At 38.3% G+C, this 23,722-nt stretch overlaps 1 protein-coding gene across 1 annotated transcript in view; it reads left to right on the top strand.

Moving 5' to 3' along the window:
• Window positions 1-23,722, top strand: part of TRPA1 (transient receptor potential cation channel subfamily A member 1) — a 67,869-nt gene that overhangs the window by 27,193 nt on the left and 16,954 nt on the right. Inside the window, exons 6-17 of the mRNA XM_043483603.1 lie at window positions 3,014-3,121; window positions 6,840-6,948; window positions 7,130-7,275; window positions 7,737-7,873; window positions 10,538-10,586; window positions 13,423-13,522; window positions 14,164-14,264; window positions 15,515-15,684; window positions 15,772-15,936; window positions 18,397-18,511; window positions 19,713-19,879; window positions 22,755-22,848. Of these exons, the coding sequence (XP_043339538.1) occupies window positions 3,014-3,121; window positions 6,840-6,948; window positions 7,130-7,275; window positions 7,737-7,873; window positions 10,538-10,586; window positions 13,423-13,522; window positions 14,164-14,264; window positions 15,515-15,684; window positions 15,772-15,936; window positions 18,397-18,511; window positions 19,713-19,879; window positions 22,755-22,848 (1,461 nt within the window). The remainder of the gene's footprint in view (window positions 1-3,013; window positions 3,122-6,839; window positions 6,949-7,129; window positions 7,276-7,736; window positions 7,874-10,537; window positions 10,587-13,422; window positions 13,523-14,163; window positions 14,265-15,514; window positions 15,685-15,771; window positions 15,937-18,396; window positions 18,512-19,712; window positions 19,880-22,754; window positions 22,849-23,722) is intronic.

Genomic DNA, 23,722 nt, shown 5'->3' with positions numbered 1-23,722 from the left:
AGTCTAGAAATAAACCCATAACTGATTTACAAACTAGATGGTGGATATAACAGATTTTCCTTTGTGACACCAGAACAAGGCAAAAAAAAAAAAAAAAAAATAGGGTTGTAAGGGAACTGAAATTAGTTGTCTCTCCTTTGCTTAGTCTTACTAACCATCACTTTATCAAAAGATGTTTTCAAGCCCTTCTGCTTCACCAGAGAAGGAGGAGAAGGAATTTAGGAGGGTCTCTCTGTGTGCTTGCATCCTCAGGGCCTGCCTCTCCCATTTATACCGCCTACAGTCCCCCAGGTTCCCTCTGTCCATGGAATTCTCCAGACAAGAACACTGGAGTAGGTTGCCATTTCCTTCTCTAGGGGATCTTCCTGACCCAGGGATTGAACCCGGGTCTCCTGCATTGCAGGTGGATTTGTTACCTTGTGAGCCACAGGGAAGCCCTATTTATAACACCAGCTCTTGCCAGTTTCAATCTCCATTATCCAGCCTTCCCCCCAAACCTTCCACAGCTGCCTTGTGGTTGTAAAGTAAAAAACTGTTACCCATGTGTGACCTTGTGTGACCTCAAGTTCTTACACAGATACCACTGGCGTGCATAGTGTTTCCTGGGGCACACTGGATCGGGGTTGGGGGCCGGCCTCGCTTCTCGGTAGCCTGCAGGTCTTAGTTCTTGGCTTAACCCCAAAGGGTACAGTTGGACCTCCCATGAGGCTTCCCGGATTCTCATCACAGGGATCTCTGGAGGTCTCACCCGCCCACCTCCAGACTTGTCTGGTCATGGCTGAGCTTGAACTAGACACACAGTTTAGTTGCTCTCCCTGGGCCCCCTGCCACCTACAATTTAACACAGCTTTAGGAAAGACTGTGCTAGTGGCAGTGAGCAGAAACACCCTAAGAGATGCTCCGAATCTATGAGCTGTGATTCTAAGAGGGCAGAGATTTAAAAAAACCTCTCCTTGTAGACTTGTGTAGATTACTTCACATGCAAATCAGTCCAGACTTTGTTAAGAACAGAAGGCGATGCCTCAAGTCCATTGATTAAACTGTGTGTTCTCATTTTCCTTCATACATAATCTTCCTGTGTGTTCTTATGGCCTAAAATTCCAGTGTAATTTTCCTTTATGAGAAGAGCTGATTAGTAAGCCCGATTCATTTGCTGACACATTAGGACACATTCTATTAACTAGAAGCTCTGCGTGCCTTCTTTTGTAAGTCAGAGTTTTTAGGAAACAGCTTGTTTTAAGAAATTCTTTCTTAACTTAGTTGTGAGCACATGATATAATTTTATCAGAGTCTTGCTGCAAAAGAAAAGGCCTTTAGAAGTCTAATTCAGAGATTTCTCTTTTGAAGGAGACGTTTATGTAAGAAAAATTTTGCTAGAAGAAAACTAGTTCAAGATCAATAGATTCTTAGCCAATAATCAGCTGTAAGTCAGCCAGATGAAGGGGTAACAGGTCTTCACTTAAATTCCATTAGACAAATTGCTTAACCATTTTAGCAGGAATTCTCATTTCTTACATCGGAGAAAAAGTTTCTGGTTCCAGACTAAGTTTGAACCGATTGAGTTAAGCTATATCTCTGTTACATGAGACTCTCTTCTTTCCTGGAAGGAATGGAGTTTTAATGGACATTTCCCAGAATACTTGCAATCTGGGTCAAAGAAAAATGTCCAGATGGGAAAAGGAAACAGTTCCCTCCCGTTTGCTTCTCCCTCCCTCCCTCTCTTCTCTCTCTCTTTCTCCTTTCTTACATTCCTCCCTTATCACCACCCACACATTCCAAATTTATTTTTTGGCTCCATCAATTTATTTTTGGTAGATATTAGTTAATCTCATATATTAAAATCACATATCTGAAATCTGGAAAAATGGTACAGATGATACTATTTGCAAAGCAGAAATAGAGATGTAGATGGAGAGAACAAAGGTATGGATACCGAGGGGGAAAGTGAAAAGTGAAAAGTCAGTTGTGTCTGACTCTTTGCGACCCCATGGACTGTAGGCTACCAGGCTCCTCAGTCCATGGCATTTTTCAGGCAAGAGTACTGGAGTGGGTTGCCATTTCCTTCTCTAGGAGATCTTCCCGATCTTCTCCCACATTGTAGGCAGACTCTTTACCATCTGAGCCACCAGGTAAGTCCAAGGAGGGGAAGAGGGGAAGATAAATTGGGAAATTGGGATTGACATATATACACTTCTTCTTCTTCTAAGTCACTTCAGTTGTGTCCGACTCTAACTCTGTGAGACCCCATAGACGGGAGCCCAGCAGGCTCCCCTGTCCCTGGGATTCTCCAGGGAAGAACACTGAAGTGGGTTGCCATTTCCTTCTCCAATGCGTGAAAGTGAAAAGTGAAAGTGAAGTCGCTCAGTTGTGTCCGACTCGTAGTGACCCCATGGACTGCAGCCTACTAGACTCCTCCCATCCATGTGATTTTCTAGGCAAGAGTACTGGAGTGGGGCGCCATTGCCTTCTCCGATATGTATGTTATTATGTATAAAATAGATAACTAATGAGAACCTGCTGTATAGCACAGGAAACTCTACTTACTGCTCTGTGGTGACCTAAACGGGAAGAAAAGCCAAGGGAGAGGGGATATATGTATATAGCTGATTGACTTTGCTGTACCACAGACACTAACACAATGTTATAAAGCTACTATACTCCAGTAAAAATTATATATATATGTATGTGAGCATATATATATGTATGTGAGCATATATATATTTAGTGAGCAATGTTAACTAGTATTTACGATTTTTAGTTTATTTTCAATTCTACAACTCCATGTTGGCTGAATTAATGAGCTATAGAAATTGCCATTATTTCATCTACATGAGAAATTTTTGTAGTACCCACTAAGTACAAGGTTTCATGCCAGATTCCATGGGAGAGTGATGGAAAAGATGAATAAGGGCATGGTTCCTGGTACTGAGAGCTTAACATCCAGTAGAAGAAAAGTACCCTATTTGAAAGCCTGCAGGTAAACTTTTGACTGACTATTCGCTCTTTTATGTAGGTCTTGATTGAGCACAGCAGTACTGATGTTAATCTGGAAGGAGAAAATGGAAACACAGCTCTGATAATCACATGTTTCACAGATAACAGTGAAGCCATGCAGCTTTTGGTTTGTATTTTATTTATATTTTTTCCTGTTTTCTTTATCCTTCAGTACAACATGAATTTTTGTTCTTTAAAACAGTTTTCAGGGATTTCCCTGGTAGTTCAGTGGTTAAGACCCTGTGTTTCCAATGCAGGGGGCACAGGTTTGATCCCTGGCCAGGGAACTAAGGTCCCATGTGCCATGTGGTGTGGCCAAAAAATAAAAAAAATAATAAAACTATTTTCAGTTTCTCTTTTAGCAAAATATAAAATGTATAAAGTGTGTCAGAAAAAAAATAGTTCTATGAGTTTGAGTACATGTTCACATCCCTTAGGGCTTCCCTGATGGATCAGCAGGTAAAGAATCTGGCTGCAATGCAGGACACTCGGGTTCAATCCCTGGGTCAGGAAGATACCCTAGAGGAGGGCAACGCAACCCACTCTGGTGTTCTTGCCTGGAGAATCCCATGGACAGAGGAGCCTAGTGGGCTGCAGTCCATGGGGTCACAAAGAGTTGGACACAACTGAAGCAACTGACCATACCCCTTAAATCTTAAATGAGTCTGAAATTGCTTCCGGAAGACAAATAGGAAAGCATTACAGAAAACGTGAGATGACTGAAGTGAAAAGAAAATATCAACAAGAAAAATTAATGTGAAACTGGTGATCAGACCTAGAATGAAAGTGAATGTGAAAATCACTCAGTCGTGTCCAACTCTTTGTGATTCCATGGACTGCTGGAGTGGGTAGCCTTTCCCTTCTCCAGGGGATCTTCCCAACCCAGGGATCGAACCCAGGTCTCCTGCATTTCGGGTGGATTTTTACCAGCTGAGTCACCAGGGAAATCCAAGAATACTGGAGTGAGTAGCCTATCCCTTGTCCAGGAGTACTTCCTGACCCAGGAATCGAACCGGGGTCTCCTGCATTGCAGGCAGATTCTCTACCAGCTGAGCTATCAGGGAAGCCCAGAATACAAAAGACAAAGCATAATGGCCTGTATGTGCATAAAAGTGAATTGTACTTGGGAATCTGAGCTTCTGAATAGTCAAAGGAAAGATGAAGATTGTTATTTACAAAAATATTGTTGGGCCCTGAAATAAAAGCCAGGAGAATCACAGCCATCTGTTTCCAAGATGAGAAGAAACAGCTGCCATGGGTTCTCCGGAAGGGACCCTTGCATGATTTAATGACTGAGCTCCTCAGCCATAACCCGACAAGAAGAGCCAGCCTTCTCTCCAGTGAGATTTCTCAGGATGATCCAGTCCGACTCTTCAGGTGTCTATCACCATGGCTAAGTCCTGCTCCACAGAGTGCCCCTTCTGAGTGTGGTATTAGAATTTCATCAAAGAGCTTTCTGTTAAATATTCCTCAATCACTTGTACATTATTCAGGCCAGATTTTCTATTTTTAGCACTTGATTTTCCCTCTCCACCACCTCCAGGGAGTAAATGAAATAAAAGAATTTCAGACTATCTGTGGGATATTTCAAATTACAAATACCTTCTAACATATTTACTAAATATACTTGGATGAAAATATATATTCTTATAAGCTGCCATGATTGGACCAAAAAAAGAATTTTAAAAGATTTGACTTTTTTTGATCCAATCATGACAGCTTATACTGGGAAATCCCATGGACAGAGGCACCTGGTAGGCTAGTCCATGGGGTCACAAGAGTCAGACACAACTTAGCAACTAAACCAACAACCAGCCAACCACAATGGAAGGACCTCAAGCAAAAATTAACAAAATTAGAAATGGCAAAAGGATTTAATTGAATATGAAGGAGAATTTTTAAATGGCAAAGGATCAGTATGCAATCCTATCCTAAAAATTTGAAAATGATTTTTAATGGATAAAGGAGCTGTGCTTAGTCACTCAGTTGTGTCCGACTCTTTGCGACCCCATGGACTATATATAGCCAGCTAGGCTTCCCAGTCCATGGGACTCTCCAGGCAAGAGTACCACTTTCTACTCCAGGGGATCTTCCCAACTCAGGGATTGAACCTAGGTTTCCTGCATTGCAGGCAGTTTCTTTACCATCTGAGCCACCAGGGAAGCCCAATGGATAAATAACTGAAAGTAATTAAAGTGTTAAAATTGACTACAAAATTGAATATCTGTAAGGAACTATTAAAAATATTTAGGGAAAAAAGCATTGCTAATACTTCATTAAAGCTCTGGAACGAGCTAATATTATATGCTTTTATAGATTTTATAGTTTCTTTCAAACTTGCAAAGAAGTTTCTATTTCAGGTAATCTTCCTGTAGCGCAAAAAAAGAGTGACTTTGTGCAGATTAGTTTTATAAAGTAGACATAATAATAGTTCCAAAACTTGAGAGCTCACCCCAAAGAAAAATGTAGATCAATTTCACATAGATGCAGTCTTAAAAATACTAGCAATTAATTCATCAAAATAATGAAAAGTAACATGTAATACCACATTGGCCTTATCCAGGGACTGTATGGAGAGTTCAGTATTAGATTAGATTATAATCCATTGATTGACCTGAGCCAACAAAGCTTATGATTATATCGATCTATTTATCTTTAAATAGATATAAAATTATCTGTATTTTCACAGATTTATAAGAAAAAGACATTGGTAAGAGGCACATAAAGTTTATTTAATTTCTCTAGTAATCAAAGAAGAAGATATTAAAACAATTAGTTTTTTCAATCTCTTAAACTGAAAGGACAAAAATTCCTTATTGATTGAAAATGTAATGAGTGTTAGAAAATGTAATGAGTTGGGGAATTTCATTCACTGTTGGCACAAATGTATTTTGACTCACCAATCCCAATTCTTGGAATACATCTCAAGGAGATAAAGATATCACTGATATTAACACCAGTAATATATATAGCAGAGAAAACTGAGAAAAAGTTGAAATTCAGTAATAGGGATTCATTGTATGAAGTTTTGTGTACCCCCAAATGGAATATGTATTTAATAAAATCATATAATTTAAGAATATTAAGTAAAATACTTTTAAAATGGTGTGATCACAGAGTATACACATAAATATTACTGTGCAAAGACAGAAAATATTGTCTTCTAAAATGTAAAACAATGCTATCCCTAGAAAGCAAGACGATACATGTATTTGCTTCTTCACACTTTTTTGCTTTTTCAAAATCTCTTATTTTGTGATAAGAGGTACTTAAAACTGAAATCCACTGTTCTATAGAAAATGATGATTGAGAATGGTTGACTCAGAGTCCCCACTTCAGAGGTGAAGGTAATATATATACCATTCTGTTCATTTTAACAACTTTTTAATAGAGAGCATTCATTAGTGAAAATGTCTGATTTTCATGATTTAATACAAGTGCTGGTCTAATCATTTGTTAATTGCACAAATGACAGGAAAATTATCTGGGAAATATTATCACTTTATTTGTATAAGGAAATGAGAATGGGTATAGGAGCAATCATGATAATGTTTTTAAAAATCACTTTAGTTTCACGAAAAAATGTGTTGACTTTGGTGGAAGATCAAGTTGAAATTTTGGTGTCCGTGTTGTTACTTTGTCATTAGAAAATCTAAAGTGTCTCTAGTTCAGAATCCTAGCCTAGTTCCAAAATTACCTTTTTGTCCAGCTTTTCTATGTAAATAATTTTACGTAGGCACAGAGTAGTGAAAAGTTATGGAAGAGGCATATAAATTCTTGTCCATTCTTGTGACTGGGGTTTGTCTTTTGTCATTTGACTTCTTTTGTTCTTTCTTTTGTTCCAGTTAAATAAAGGAGCTAAACCATGTAAATCAAATAAATGGGGGTGCTTCCCTATTCACCAGGCAGCATTTTCGGGTGCCAAAAAATGCATGGAAATAATATTAAAGTTTGGTGAGTAGAAGCTTTCCTCCATTATGTACTATAAAGAAGCCTATTTTGGTGGATGCTATTGAGAAATATTTAATATAATTTATACCTGGGCTTTTATGTAAGTCTAAAAGTCCTTTCTTCTTTTTTTTACCTTTTATTTATTTATAGTATTTATTCTCTTGAATTTTATTTTCTCCTAAAGGTGAGGAACATGGGTATAGCAGACTGTCTCACATTAATTTTGTGAACAGTGGGAAAGCCAGCCCTCTCCACATGGCAGTTCAAAGTGGGGACTTGGACATGATTAAAATGTGCCTGGACAATGGTGCACAGCTGGACCTGCTAGAGGTAACTATTCAGATTCCTCCTGTAGAATTGTTCATGTTCTGTTTGCCAAAGTGCCCTACAGTTCTTTCACAGTTAATTTAGATAGATGTTACTTCCTGCTATTCATGCAGAAGCAGAACAAGAGATTCTCCCAAATTTTAATCTATCTAAAGAATTTTGAGAGCTACCAAAGACAATTGCAAACACAAATACAGATACAGTGGAGATAAAGACACTGATGACAGAAGCTAAGTACAGTCAGAGCTGTCAAGAACTGTCACCTTGCAAGGAAATAAAGTTGCTAGCTATGACTTTTATATTGAGGCTTCTCAATAGGTGAAACCAATTACTCATTGCCATCTGAACTTCCATACTCCTTGATTTTGTTGGACTGGGAAGGAAAAAAAACACAACTGAATTTAGGTTTGATCCTTAAATTGGGATGGAATATTGATTGATGCTGATATCAAAACTCTTTACAGAAAGGGAAGTGCACAGCCCTTCATTTTGCTGCCACCCAGGGAGCCACTGAGATTGTTAAGCTGATGGTATCTTCCTATTCTGGCAGCAGCGATATTGTTAATGAGGTGGATGGAAACCACGAGACACTGCTTCACAGGCAAGTTTCCCTCCTATCATTCTGAGCACAGATTTTTTGTCTTCATGTGTTTAATTAAGAAGACAAGACAACGTTACCGCTTATGGTAGCAAAGACTCCATAGTTCAAAAGAAAAGAGCAGAGATAACAGAGATCCTATGGTTCGACTGCAATCTCTGTGTTCCTCTGGAATCAAAAGTAGAAAGTTGAACAGATTTTCATGGGATAAACTCTCCACTGGAATATTCTGGATGAGTTCTTAGTCCAGTGGCTATATAGGCTCAAGATTCGTTTCCTATATGCTCAGGAGGTCAACATACATGGCTTTTCAAAACCTTTCTAACCTGTTTCAGGTCCTCACATGTGTGTTATCTTCATTCTCAGTGGGGGTAATGGAACAGATACATATGAGTGGTCCACTTTTCCCACCTGATTTCCCTTTCCACTTAGTCCCACAAACATATATATACTTAGTTTTAAGGAATGATAGCCAAGCTCCAAAGAAGATAAATATTTCTGTTGAGTTTAACAGAAATACATATCAGATAAAAGCATCTGAAATTATAGACTTATTAGCTGCTAAGACAGAAAACAGGCAGTGTACACTGAGTGTTCAATTCCTTGGGAAGACAAAAACTGGCTGTTCCCTATATGAGTGAAAGAAATGGCTGAGAAGGGGCTTTGCTGTCTCTCTGTCTCTATCTCTCACCATCTCTCTCTGTCTCTGTCTGTCTGTCTGTCTGTCTGTCTCTCTCACACACACCCAATACGCATGCAGGCAGAACTAGAAGCTTGGAATGGCAGAAGAGCTGAGAAAGCCTCAATAAGTAACTGGACCAAGAAATCTACACTATCCCACAGTGAAAAAGAAACTCTAGCTACCAATATAAGATCTGGTTCTGAACTGGGGAGATAGAGGCATTAGTGTATACATTAGCAAAACCGCTAGCCATAATAGGCTATGCATGAACAGAAGGAACTCCAAGGAACTTCCATGCAGGAAGAGTTTGCAAACTAAAATATCAGAGCATAAAGGAAAATTTATAAGATTATGACAATGAAATCAACAAAAGGCTAATTTACTTCCAAAGGAATAGAAATAACAGGGCAATTTATAAATAATTTCATAATGAAGGTATTTAAAACTTCCAAAAATTTAAAAGAAGGAATGGTCAGTTATGTAAAGTAAATGTATTAAGAGAAGGCATTATGGAAAACAAATTGGCATTTGTGAATCAAAGATTGGTGATATGAAAAAGATGCAGTTGGAAACCCTAGACAAGGGAAAACAAAACAAATATTGAAATAAAACAAAAACTCAGTAGACAGATTAACCTCTAGACCAGAGATTTTTCAAAACTACTACATGTTAAAATCCTGTGAGGAATTTATAAAATCCCAACATTAATTCATACTTAGAATTGCTGATAACTCTCAGGAATTTTTAAAAACTCTTTGTGATGCCAATGTTTAGCCAATTCAGAAACCTAGTGATCTGAGTGTAGTTAAAATGTGTACATTTACACTAGAGCTTTAATATACAAATATGCACAAGAAGGAGTTATTTTAGGATAACAGACCCATCTACCTGACCAAAAAATATACTTAGCCTGGTGACTAGCTGGACACTTTCAACTTGAGTTGGCTGAAGATTTTTTGGACTAGTTCAGTTCAGTTCTGATGAACCTAATGCTAATCTATGATCCTGGAATGTCCTTTTAATAGCCAGTGACGTTAGAGTTTATCTTGAACCTCAAAGGAAAGTTTGTTCCTTGGTCTACAGTTTCTTTTGCTGCTGTAGTGCAAAGATCTCATTGGTGTGCAGGCCACACTTGGAATACCAGAGCTCTAGACTGAGAAGATACAGAACAAATCGAATGGGACTCTTAAATCAAATTTGACTCTTAAAATTACTCAATACATCTAATAACATTTAGAATGCAACCTCTTGTGAATTTTGAATGAAAATTGACAAGCTGATACTAAGACTTATACACAGAACGTTAAGAATAGAGGAGATAGTCTTGAGTAGGAACAAAGAATTAAGATTTGCATTAGGAAACACTTTTAAATCATTGGTATTAACATTTGTTATGGTGATGTTTTAATATAGATTAAAAATATGTATTTGCTGTATTAATTAACATTACCCTTATGGCTGTTTGTGAGATGATACCAAGTGACTCCAACTATATCCATCGGTTTTTTTTGGCTTCATAAAACTTTAGGAAAGCTAACACTGCCTTGTTAACTTTTGCCAACAAAGGGGCATTGTGAACCCTGCAGGTAAATTTTAGCTGAACCTTGTATGCAATTGTTGCTATTTCTCATGGTCACAGTGGTAATAGCCAGTTCTTTGGCCTTTTATTTTAAAACTCTTAGGACATATTTTACTGTTCACTTCAGAACATGTTCATGATGGTTTTTTACAAGGAGAAAATAGGTTTGCAGAAAGATGAGGAAGAAAATCTTGTGATGTATTTGATCTTTCTCTATTACTCCTACTTGAAAAGTTACCCTAATCAGAATCCAATTGTAGATTTTGAAAGGTTATTAACTCCCAAGCCTTTTATCATGTTATTCAATGATCCTTTAAATTCACTTTCTGAATATATTAAATAGTCATTTTATTTTGTATATTTATATCAATAGTTCCTTAATATGCTTATAATTCTCTTTTTGCAGAGCCTCATTATTTGATCACCATGAACTAGCTGACTACTTAATTTCAGTGGTAACTATTCCTTTGACAGATTTATTTTTTATTACTATTTATGGTTGAAAAATCATATAATTACATACCATGAATCTTCAAAATTCAACCAAATTTTTCAAATTGGGGTATACTTGCTTCACAATCTTGTGTTCGTTTCTGCTGTACAGTTAAGAGAATCAGCTGTGAGTATACAGACATCCCCCTCCTTTTGGATCTCCCTCCCACTCCCCCATCCCATCCATCTAGGTCACCACAGAGCGCCAAGCCGAGCTTCCTATGCTATACAACAACTTCCACTAGCTGTCTGGTTTACACATGGTAGTGTATATATCCATCCCATTCTCCCAGTTCATCCACCCCTTTCCTACCCCCGTGTCCACACGTCTGTTCTCTACATCTTCATTCCTGCCCTGCAAATAGGTTCATCTGTACCATTGCTCTAGATTCCACACATATGCATTAATATATAATAGTTGTTTTTTGCTTTGATTTCTTGCCTATCAGCAAAAAAATTTACAAAAAGATGATTGATACATTTGCAAAACATTTTGAAAATTTTTTCTATGTCTTTACTTTCGTATCTCTGAGATGAGGGATGTACACTAAGCTTACTGTGATAATCACTACATGATATCTGTAAGTCCAATTATTATGCCGCATACCTTAAACTTACACAGTGCTGTATGTCAGTTATGAAAGTGAAAGTGTTAGTCGCTCAGTCATGTCTGACTCTTTGTGACCCCATGAGCCCACCAGTCTCCTCTGTCCATGGAATTTTCCAGGCAAGAATACTGGAGTGGGTTGCCATTCTCTTTTCCAGGGGATCTTCCCTGGAAGGCCCAGGGATCAAACCTGGGCCTCCTGCATTGCAGGCAAATTCTTTACTGTCTGAGTCACCTTGGAAGAACTGATGCTAAAGCTGAAGCTCCAATAGTTTGGCCACCTGATCTGAAGAGCCAACTATTGGGAAAAAAACCTTGATGCTGGGAAAGATTGAAGGCAAAAGGAGAAGGGGGTGGGGGAGGATGAAATGGTTAGATAGCATCATTGATTCAATGGACATAAATTTAAGCAAACTCCAGGAGATATTGGAGAACAGACTAGCCTGACATGCTGCAGTCCATGGGGTCACCAAGAGTTGGACATGACTTAGCAACTAAACAACAACATGTCAATTATATCTCAATAAAACTAGAAGAAAAAAAAAAGATACTTGATACATTCACAAGTAGGGTATATTGTATATGAATGGATACATTCACAAGTAGGGTATATTGTATATGAATGCATAATGGCCAAACCTCATTGCCAGGAAGCTAGAAGTACCAGAGTATACTTTTGATTCCTATATCAATGCATTTTTTGTGGGGAGTTGATAGGTTCATGGCAAGGAATGCTCTCTTGTGACCCAGCCCTGGGAAGGTGTCAGGCTTGTTGACTCATCAACCCCCCTTCAGTACAAGTGGCTTGCAGGTGGAGGCAGGACAGAAAGCATGTGCGCCCTTCACCTTCCATTATAATCTTCTGCCCCTGCTGCCTCTGTGCCAGCTTTCAGACAATGAAAATGTGAAGAACTAAAAATACTGTCCAAGGTTTGTTACAAGTGAAAGCACAAGACCTTTTTCACTCTAAGAAATGCCATCAATCAGCTTTTGGGTAAGCCCTTTTACCCAAATTTAGTAAGCCCTCTCTACAGATGTGGCTATGATGTATTTATTTAAGCCCTATCATATCAGTAATGAATGTAGTCTGGCCTGGAGTATTTAACATGTGCTTGTTGTCAATAGCAACTATTGAAATTGTGGTATTTACATAGAAGAATCCCTGGAAGACTCATTATAGCCCAGAGTTTTGTTATGCGCAGTTTCCTGCAAAATCATTGAGGCACAACCTCACTGATCACTATCAGGCTATCATGGGTAACTGCTGCCCCAGTTATCTGTATTTAGTGGGTCCCAAAAGAATAGGATCCTATCTCCAGTCAGAGTTTAAGCTATTTTTATTACCCTGTGCAAAAGATAGAATTCTTTCCATGAACTTTTAAGTTTTGTTCCTTGTCATATCAAATATTATAACCATAATATGTAATGGTAAATACCAACTTATTCCTTTAAAATATATACATATGAGATGTGATTTCTTAAATGCAAAAATTTTTTAACATTTGACTAAAATTTTACTTTAGGATTTGAATGATTTCAATTCAGTTATTTCAGTTCATCTGTTTCAGATGAAGTAGAGTTTTTAAAAAGAGAACAGTTCTTTTTTTCATGAGTTATAATTAACACATACTATTATGTGAATTTCAGGTGTAGAGCATAATGATTCAATATTTGTATACAATGAAAAGTGACCACCACAGCAAGTCCAGCTATCACATGTCACCATGAAAGTTACAAAAAATTTTTTCCTTATGATGAGAGCTCCCAGGATCCACTCTCTTGGTGATAGAAGTGAATGATTTCTTGCGAATGGTTTAAGAATCACAAATGCAATAAACTTAGAATTTTTTTTATCACAGATATTTAACAATCTTTTCTTACAGTGGGAACTAAACTAGTGATATAGGTCAACATTTTATGATTTCGGCAGGAAGATAGATCTACTGCCAGATGTCAGTCAAAAGATTAACATGTGAGAAGGACTTCAGTTGTTGAAGTTATAGAAGAATGCCTTGGTTTTCTCTATGATTCATACAACGTGAATTACAGGGAAATGTCAAGCAGTCGTGTGTGTGAGTGCTAGCTATATTTTGGACATTCTGTCCCAATGAATGAACATTACGTTACAGATTGTAGTGTGAGCTGTTTTGTCTGTTCATAGGCTCTTTGTTGAATGACTTGTTTTATTTTAGGGAGCAGATATTGATATCACTGATTCTGAAGGACGGTCTCCACTTCTATTAGCAACTGCTTCTGCATCCTGGAATACTGTAAATTTGCTCCTCTCTAAAGGTACTAAGAGGGACTGAGCCACGCCTTTAGAACTGCTGCTCGGTTTGGTTAAACATTCAGGGTCCATTTACTGTGTGCCAGGCTATGGGCCAGCTGCTATGAACACAAATGGGATACTTCCCACATCTAGAATAATTTTCAGTCCAGTAGGGCGTAATACTTGGAAAGATAACTTCAGAACAATAATTGATAACCTTTATAAGGAAATGATTACATCCCAGGCATTTTACTAAACACTTTATATTCATTCTCTCAGTGAACCAATCCTACCTGATGTAGGTACTATAACTGTTCCCATTTTAGATACTAACCCAGTCTGATAATGAAGAAAAGAGATACCTTCACCTCTTCTCTCTTGATCTCTAATCTCTCTATAATTCTATTTTTATGTTTTAAAAGATGAGACCTCATATATTAAATAATGTCATAAATCACACATTCTCTACCCCGTTGTACACACACATGCACACTGTAAGATAAACACATTTTAAACCATGTTTAGTTTTCTCACCTAAATAAAGTTCCCTAACTTAAACACTGGCCAAGTTTTAAGTCAATCTTTTATTTTCTTACATTGAAAACCCACCATAGGCTATGCTTTAAATAAATGAGTAGAGTTATATTTCTATTGTGCTTTTTAGGTGCCCGTGTGGACATAAAAGATAATCTTGGACGTAATTTTTTGCATTTGACTGTTCAACAGCCTTATGGATTAAAAAATTTGCATCCTGAGTTTTTGCAGGTAATATATATGTGTGGATTTCCATAAAGTGAGTTGGGTTCAATAGAGAGTAAAGTGATTTCATTTATTATAATTTTTATTCCTTTGAAGGCTGAGTCTGGAATTTAAATTTTATTTTTAAGTAAAGATGTCATATTTGAATATTTATAATATAGTAGTTATGATTATGATAATAATAATAAATTGCATCAGGATCATTTTCTAAATTATGGAGAGTTTCCATATACCCTTATCTGTAATAGAATGCCTTTCCTTCACTCTTGGACCATTAAGAATTGTGTATCAATTGAGAAGTCAAGTACATGAGTGAATTAGCAGCACTTCCTAATCAATGAAGAAAAACTACTCAACATGCTTGTTGACAAATTGAAAACATTATCTCTATATTTATATTCACCAGCTAATACTGACTGAGTGACTATTAGGTACATTTGAAGTGCATCATACTTTTTTAATAAATAGATTTTAATATAGTCTGTGTTTTAAAGAGTCAAGTATATTTGAATGTCTAAAATATAAAATGTTTATGGATTGATTTAAGCTGCTTATTTGCCATTTGATTTTTATTTAAAAGATAAAGTGATGTTAATTTCATTTTATTTAATTCATTTTTTTAAAGTGATACTAACTTAACAATTTTGCTAATTTTGACTAACAGAGCACATTAACATTAAGCTGTTAGTATTACTGGGCCAGGCGTGGAATGAAGGGAGAGATGAGAGGTTGGTTTGTGGTCAAATACATTTGGAAAATGCTGGGTTTAAAAATATTAAATACACTTCCTATTAGGATTTCTCAGTGCCTTTAATACGGTAATGTACATTATAGGGAGACAGAGCACACATCTTCATCTGCATTTATTTTACTCTAGCATCCTTGTGTGTGTTTTTAGTTGTTCAGTTGTGTCAGACTCTCTGCGACCCCATGGACTGTAGCCTGTCAGACTCCTCTGTCCATGGGATTTCCCAGGCAAGAATACTGGAGTGGGTTGCCGTTTCCTTCTCCAGGGGATCTTCCCGACCAAGGGATTGAACTCGCCCATCTTGCATCTCCTGCATTGGCAGGCAGGTTCTTTCCCTCTAGCATCACGTGGGAAGTCCCTAGTATATAACCCTTAAGGTTATTTATACTTTCCACTCAAGGTGTATATATTGGTCCTTGTTAGAAAATACTATTCTACAAAATAGGTTGAAAAACACTCTGTTAGCATCATCACAGAATTATATTTAGAATATCCATCTTTCCCATAGATGCAACATATAAAAGAGCTGGTGATGGACGAGGACAATGATGGGTGCACCCCTCTGCATTATGCATGTCGACAGGGGGTCCCTGTCTCCGTAAACAACCTACTCAACTTTAATGTGTCCATTCATTCCAAAAGCAAAGATAAGAAATCACCCCTGCATTTTGCAGCCAGGTAAGGGTCACTTTAAGCGACATACGAGTATGTCCTCTCTCTGTTAAATGTTTGCTTTGAAAATATCAAACTTTTTTTTTTTTCAAGTTATGGACGTATCAATACCTGTCAGAGGCTCCTGCAAGACATAAGTGACACGAGGCTTTTGAATGAAGGTGACCTACATGGAATGACTCCTCTCCACCTGGCTGCAAAGAACGGGCACGATAAAGTTGTTCAGCTGCTTCTGAAGAAGGGCGCATTATTTCTCAGGTGAGGATATAAGATTGCAATATTTACATCTTCTTTGTAACTGGCTAGACGTTGTCAGGCTGTTTTTCTATTTTATTTTTGATTATGATATCTCACTTTCAATCTCACTAAGTACTTTTACCCATCTTACTTAATCCTCAAAACATAACATGATTTCTCAAATACTGAAAGGAAAGTCAGTATTATTTCCGATTGAAAACACTGAGGTTCATAGAGCTGAAGGCCTTGTTCAAAGTCACAGAGTAAGTGGCTTTGAGTAGTTTTCAGAATCTTTGAGATATCGCTTCTTATATATTCCTTCATCTTGCTGTCAGCTGTTTTGGCAGATATAAGGCAGTGTGTTTTTACAGACACACACACACATGCTCTACAAATCAAAGACTCTGCATCTTATTCAATATGACGACTGATGGACATGAAGAGCTCCCTTTAAGCTGCAACAGGAGACATAAAAATTTCCTGAATTTCACTACAAAGGAAATCTAACACATGAAACAAAACCAATAAAATGTGCTGTGCTTAGTCGCTCAGTCGTGTCTGACTCCTTGTGACCCCATGGACTGTAACCCGCCAGGCTCCTCTGTCCATGGGGATTCTCCAGGCCAGAATACTGGAGTGGGTTGCCATGCCCCCCTCCAGGGGATCTTCCCAACCCAGGGATTGAACCCAGGTCTCCTGCATTGCAGGTGGACTCTTTACCGTCGGAGCCACCAGGGAAGCCCAAGTTAAAATAATTAAGTACAATACAAAGTGGCATCATTAAATGACACCTTTGTAAAAATAAAAGGAAAACCCAGAAGCTTTTTGTAGATGTATGATAGGCTAATTTCTAATTGCACCAATGTGGTAGCAAAGAGTTCATTAGGCTAATGTTAAAAAACATATCTCTTTATCAGAGTACCAATCTGATTGGTACCAAGTAGCAATGATGCAGCCGTGAAATGAATGTTCTGCTTATTTCCTTCCTGCCTCCAAATGAACACCAGGCAACAGACTTGCAAAGGAGACCCCAGGTGAACCCAGAAGACAAGAGCTCTTGCTTAATTATGTCATAACTGAAATAGCGAGGTGTCTCTTGCACCTATTATGGTTACTCACTGGCCCTGAAATTAAATTGTGTCAGGATCTCTTTTTTTTTCTATGTCTAATTTGGAAAAAGGGCAAGTGTTCACTGTATTCATATCTTCAATTTCTGACAGAAGAGACAGACATTTCCCAAAAGGATCAAGTAAGAATCTTTGAGAGCATGAGAGGAACAATCTCTTTAGACCTGAACTCAGAAAAAAATAAGTGGCACTAAGCTAAGCATCTTCTATCCATGTTTTGTACAATGATATTATTATTATAATTATCTTCATTATTATTATTAGCCATGACTGGTAGCTACAAGGACTAATAACACCATCATGGAAAAATTTTTGATACAATACTCAATGAAAGAATAAAGCAATATTAAAAATAGTGTGTATAAGTACACTACTTATACACATTATACATTGCTTATACTTGAAGAAAATATGTATGACACAAACATGCTAACTCTAGTTTCACTCACCCAAAGTATTTAATAGTGTGTTTATAGACTTTATTTATTTTCTTTTACAATTTTATTGAGATTATAATTGACACTGTGTAAGCTTAAGGGCTATAACACATGTGTCATGAAAGGGTTACCACAGTAAGTTCAGTGAACACCCTTAATTTCATACAGATACCAAAAAAAGGAAAAAGAAAAAAATGTTTCCTTGTGATCAGAACTCTTAGGATTTACTCTGTTAATGATGTTCATTTATAACATACAGCAGTTTTAATTATATTTATTCATGTTATATACCACATCCCTAGTATTTATCTTATAACTGAGAGTTTGCACCTTTAATCTGTGGACTGTAGCCCACCAGGCTCCACTGTCCATGGAAGTCTCCAGGCAAGAATACTGAAATGTGTAACCATTACCTTCTCCAAACTATCTTTCTGACCCAGGAATTGAACCTGGGTCTCCTGAATTGCAGGCATATTCTTTATTCTCTGAGCCACCAGGGAAGCCCTCATCCAATTAAGCTTGAAATTAGCTCATGTTTAATTAACCATGTAACACATATTTGGGCTTCCCAGGTGGCTCAGATGCTAAAGAATCCACCTGCCAATGCAGGAGATATGGGTTTGATCCTTGAGCCCGGAAGATCCCCTGGAGAAGGAAATGGCAATCCACTCCAGTATTCTTGCGTGAAAAATCCTGTGGACAGAAGAGCCTGGTGGGCTACAGTCCATGGGGTTGCAAAGAGTCTGACACAACTGAGCAACACAACAACAACAACAATACATAATTACTTGCTAGCACTCAAATATCTCAGATATGGTTTGTTTCTCCGATCATCAGACCCACTTTGAATTGGGAGGTGTCCTTCCCCTTTTCTTCTGTAAGGTAAATGCACACATTTTCTCTTACTTCTTTAACAGTGACCACAACGGCTGGACTGCTTTGCATCACGCTTCCTTGGGCGGGTACACTCAGACCATGAAGGTCATTCTTGACACTAACTTGAAATGCACAGATCGGCTAGATGAAGAAGGGGTACGTACTGTGTTTCTCATACCTACCCCAAATCTTGGCATAGAGGAACCTTCCAGCATTGCAAGAAACCTTCTTAGCTACTCTCTTCCCTTCTTACCATATATTGGGTTCTCCTTTTTTTTAAACTTTTTATATTGGAGTACAGCTGATTAGCAATGTTGTGACAGTTTCAGGTGGAGAGCAAAGGGACTCAGCCATGCATATACATGTATTCATTCTCTCCCAAACTCCCCTGCCATCCAGGCTGTCACACACACTGAGCAGACTTCCCTGTGCTCTACCATAGGTCCTTGGTAGTTACCCATTTTAAATATAGCAGTGTGTACATGTCCATCCCAGACTCCCTGACCATCCCCAGACTCCCTAACTATGCAGACTGCTAGTGAGGAAAGAGTCAAAGGGGAGCAGAATAAGGAGACAGCCCCAAGAGGTGGGTGTATGTTGAGGACAGCTGGTGAGTCTCACAGAGGCCTGTTACAGGCCCACGTGAATTGATGATAAAATTTTCACCATTCCCTGGTGGACCAAGGGAAATGAGGAGGGCAGGGGTAAGTTTTCCCTAAAACTAAGCGTATTTGATTTGAAAGACTGTCCTTCAGTCCACTATGATGTCCTTGGTTCTTTTTTGGAGAATGAGTATTGAAATGTACATTCTTTCACGCAATGACAGAGCTAGAGGACTATCATTGCCTTTTAAAATGTTTTTTTGTGGCAAAACTAGAGACTGGCAACCTTTTATCAACTTCTGAATTTTTTTTTATTTTTGGCTGTGCTGGATCTTTGAAAGAGCATGGATTTTCTCCTCTAGCTGTGGCAAGCGGGGGCTAGTCTGCAGTTGTGGTGCAGAGGTTTCTTCTCATTGCGGTGGTTTCTCTCGTGGAGCACAGGCTCCAGGGTGCGTGGTTTCCGCAGTGGTGGCTCCCAGGCTCTAGAGCACAGGCTCAGTAGTTATGATGCGGGAGCTTAGTTGCTCCACGGCACGTGGGATCTTCCCCTCTCAGGCATCAAACCCAGGTCTCCTGCATTGGCAGGCGGATTCTTTACCGCTGAGCCACTGGGGGACCCCCAAATTTTAATTCTTTGCTATTAAATAGTTTTGTTAATAATATCTTAAGCAATTCAACAGGGAAACAAAGCTGTAAAATAGCCAAAGGATGAGTAGCCTTTGTCACTGGATTGTTTGTGTTGTTTTCTCTGAAAGAACACCGCGCTTCACTTTGCGGCGAGGGAGGGCCACGCCAAAGCCGTCTGCCTGCTGCTGAGCTACGATGCCGACGTGGTTCTGAACAAGCAGCAGGCCTCCTTCCTGCACGTTGCGATTCACAATAAGAGAAAGGAGGTGGTCCTCACGACCATCAGGAACAAAAGGTGCGCTGCCATCCTGCCCACAATTGTCTCGTGGCGTCAGGCGTGTCCTCTGGCGTCAGGGATAATCTGAGAGGAAGCAGGAAGAGAAAAAGAACAAAAGTTTCAGCTGTCGATCAACATTTTTATTTATTTTTCCTTTTTTTTAATTGAGTTTTAGTTGATGTGCAATATCAACTGATGTGTAAGTTCCAGGCATATAACATAGTGCTTCACAATTTTTAAAGGTTATATTCCATTTATAGTTTTCTAAAATATTGCCTATATTCTGTGTTGTACATTATATCCTTGTAGCTTATTTGTTTGATACATAGTAGTTTATACCTCCAATTCCCTACTCTTATTTTGCCCTTCCCCTCTTCCTTCTCCCTGCTGGTAACCACTAGTTTATTCTCTATATCCATGAGTCTCTTTCTTTTTTTAAATATTCACTATTTTTTTTTTATTTTTAGTCCACATATAAGCGATACCATAAAGCATTTGTCTTTCTGTCTGACTTATTTCTCTTACCATAATACCCTCCCAAGTCCATACGTGTTGTTACAAATGGCAAAATTTCATTCTTTCTTACAGCTGAGTAATATTCCATTGTATCTATCTATCTATCTATCTATATATATATATACACACACACACACACATATACACCACATCTTCTTTATCCATTCATCTGTTGATGGACACAGGTTGCTTCCATATCTTGGCAACTGTAAATAATGCTGCTTTGAACACTGTGGTACATGTATCTTTTTGAGTTAGTGTTTTTATTTTTCCCCAGGATTATATATCCTGTATACCTATATACTCAGGAGTGGACTTACTTCATCATATGGTAGTTCTATTTTTAGCTTTCTGAGGAACCCCCATAGTGACTGAACCAATTAACATTCCTACCAACAGTGTATGAGGGTTCCCTCTTCTCCACATCCTCGCCACCATTTGTTATATGTGTTCTTGTTGACAATAGCCATTCTGACAGGTGTGAGGTGATATCTCATTGTGGTTTGAATTTGCACTTCTCTGATGATTAGCAGCATCTTTCCATGTGCCCATTGGCTATCTATTGTCTTCTTTCGGAAAATGTCTGTAGAGGTCTTCTGTCCATTTTTTAAAATCAGGTTGTTTTTTGATGTTGAATTGTATGAGCTGCGTCATATCATTTGAAAATATTTTCTTCCACTCAGTAGATTGTCTTTTTATCGATGATGTCCTTTGCTATGCAAACACTTTTGAGTTTCATTAGGTCCCATTTGTTTATTTTTGCTTTTATTTCCCTTGCTTTAGAGACAGATGCAAAAAGTCAACATTTTGAAATGTCAGTTGTTTTCCCTAAAATTTTTAATGAGCCCTTTGAGTGACCACAGACACCCAAAGAGTTGCTTAACCTCTCTGGTCTTCAGCTTCCATTTCTAAGTGACGGGAGCGCAGACCCAGTTCACAGCACTCTTGTGAGGCTCCCAGGGTTCAGGTGTCTGTAGCCTGTGGCACCATGGTCGTGGTCAGGCTGACTCTGCCCTGACTCACCTGACCTTGCCTGAAGCTCTCCTGCCCAGTGGAAACCCCCAAACTGGATGTTGGTGAAAATATTCTCCAAGGTAAATCCCTGTTGTGACCAGTGCCAGGAAATGGAATTTCCTTTAGCCCATGATCTTGTGTGGCTGTGGGTTTTTTTAAACCGTACTCTAAGGAGTTTTAGTGATGAAGTTGGAGGGTAGTTTGTCCCGTGTCTCAAACATAATCTATTCTATATATTAGTTGTCACAGATAGATTCGCACCAAGGCCCAGCATCACCCAGTAGTGGACTCAGAGATGAGCACTCTCATATTCATAGCAGACCAAGCCTGTGTTTTGGAGCATGGAAAGTCTCCAGGTCCCCCGGCCCATTCTTCCTTAGAAGCACTCATCAGCGCAACCTGGAGTTTTCTATTGATGGTACAGATAGCCTAGACAGACTTTACTGACACGGTTAACAGAAAATTTGTCTGGGTAGCTTTTAGAACTAGCCTCTTATTACAAAGATAGGATCTTGGAGATAAATGGGCTCTTTTTACTTCCTGTTGTAGATTTCTTTCATTCTTGGTGTCATAAACATCTCCTTCTCTTGTCCAACCAGATGGCAGTAAAGAAAGATGCAAATCTGCAGTGTTCTCACAGAGCCCATGGTTATTAATGTACTTGATACATGTTGTTGTTGTTGTTTAGTTGCGCAGTCATGTCCTGCTCTTTTGCAACCCCATGAACTGTAGCCCACCAGGCTCCTCTGTCCATGTGATTTCCCAGGCAGCAATACTGGAATGGATTGCCATTCCCTTCTCCAGGGGATCTTCCCGACCCAGGGATCGAGCCCATTGTCTCCTGTTTGGCAGGCAGATTCTTTACCAAAAGCCAGCCACCTGGGAAGCCCTGATACATGTTACTCTGTAGTTTAATTCAATACATGATGTATACCTGGGTTAAAGGTAAAGGGTCATGTGCCCAGTGCTGTGTTGCTGTTGTGTGTTCGTGAATGTGGGTATCTCCATACAGCATGACAAGCTTTGAAGGTAATACCCCTTCATGACTTCAGGGGGAAATCAAGGTTAAAACCTACCTTCTTGAAAAGACATTTAGATAAAGAGTCAGAACAGTGATTATAACAGCCATCCTTGAATTTGCCCACATTTCTAATTTCCATGAATGAACAAGGACTTTATTAGATTGATTTCAGTTCACATATTGATTCCATTGGAACCAATCAGTTTCTCCTAAACATAATAATCTTGAATTTCAACTAACCAATCAGTTTATCCTAAAGATAATAATCTTGAATTTCAACTGGAAGTTCTGTTGTTGCACACAACAGAAGGTTTAAGAATTGTGTTTATTGTTTTTTTACAGATGGGAAGAGTGTTTCAAGGTTTTTAGTCATTGTTCTCCTACCAATAGATGTCCAGTCATAGAACTGGTAGAATACCTCCCTGAATGCATGAAGGTAAGTTCTAAAAACAAAAATCATTTGGGTATATGCTTGGCATGTAATCAAATGTGAGGATTTATTGTTGTAATCACAACCTAAACATAGTAATTTCCATCTTTAAAGTTAAGCATCTAGTTTTATATAGGCTACAAGGGAATCTAGCCAACAAATTTGAGAAGGACATACTTGGATTAAAAAATTCTGTTAGTGGTTATGTGCAATGTAGGGAAATATGTTAAACATATTTTTTTATCCCAACAATCCAAGTCTAGAGCAGAGAGCACTAGTGGAGGTCGCCAGCTGAATAAAGTCTCTAGATATGGGGGTTTAGGGGCATGCATGTTATTCTTTCATATTTGCATTTATTAGTTGTGAACATGATTTCAAATTTTCTCACTCAGTAATTCCAGTTGTTGGGATCTGTCCTAATGAATAATCAGATGTATAGACAGATTTATGTGCAATGATGAATAATAATAAAAAGTTATAAATATTCACATATAGAAAACATAGAAATTACTCCAACATGCTAATAAGAATTACAGTTGTGATTATGATTTGGTTTTTCTTTTCTTCTTCATGTTACTATATATTTTCTAGTTCTTTTTCGATAATGACTTGGTATTATTTTAGTGTTATGAATATTTTTTTAACTAGGGGAAGTTAAAAGTCTTTTAGTTTAGCCTCACATCACACATTTGAGTAACATACACAATCCTTCCCCCATGACCTTCCCCTTCCTCTGATAGCCCAGCCTTCACTTTGCCTGTGCTGGTTATTACAAAGCTTTCAAACTGTAATAGCCAGGCCTGTGTCTGGTTCTTCCTTGCACAGCACAATTGACTGGACTTGTCTTTCTTTTTCATGATGTCTTTTATGACTCCTAGTA

Source organism: Cervus canadensis, chromosome 12, assembly GCF_019320065.1.
Source record: "Cervus canadensis isolate Bull #8, Minnesota chromosome 12, ASM1932006v1, whole genome shotgun sequence".
Taxonomy (NCBI): Eukaryota; Metazoa; Chordata; class Mammalia; order Artiodactyla; family Cervidae; genus Cervus; species Cervus canadensis.
Note: the sequence above shows the minus strand (reverse complement) of the source record. Positions and strands in the feature narration are given on the sequence as shown.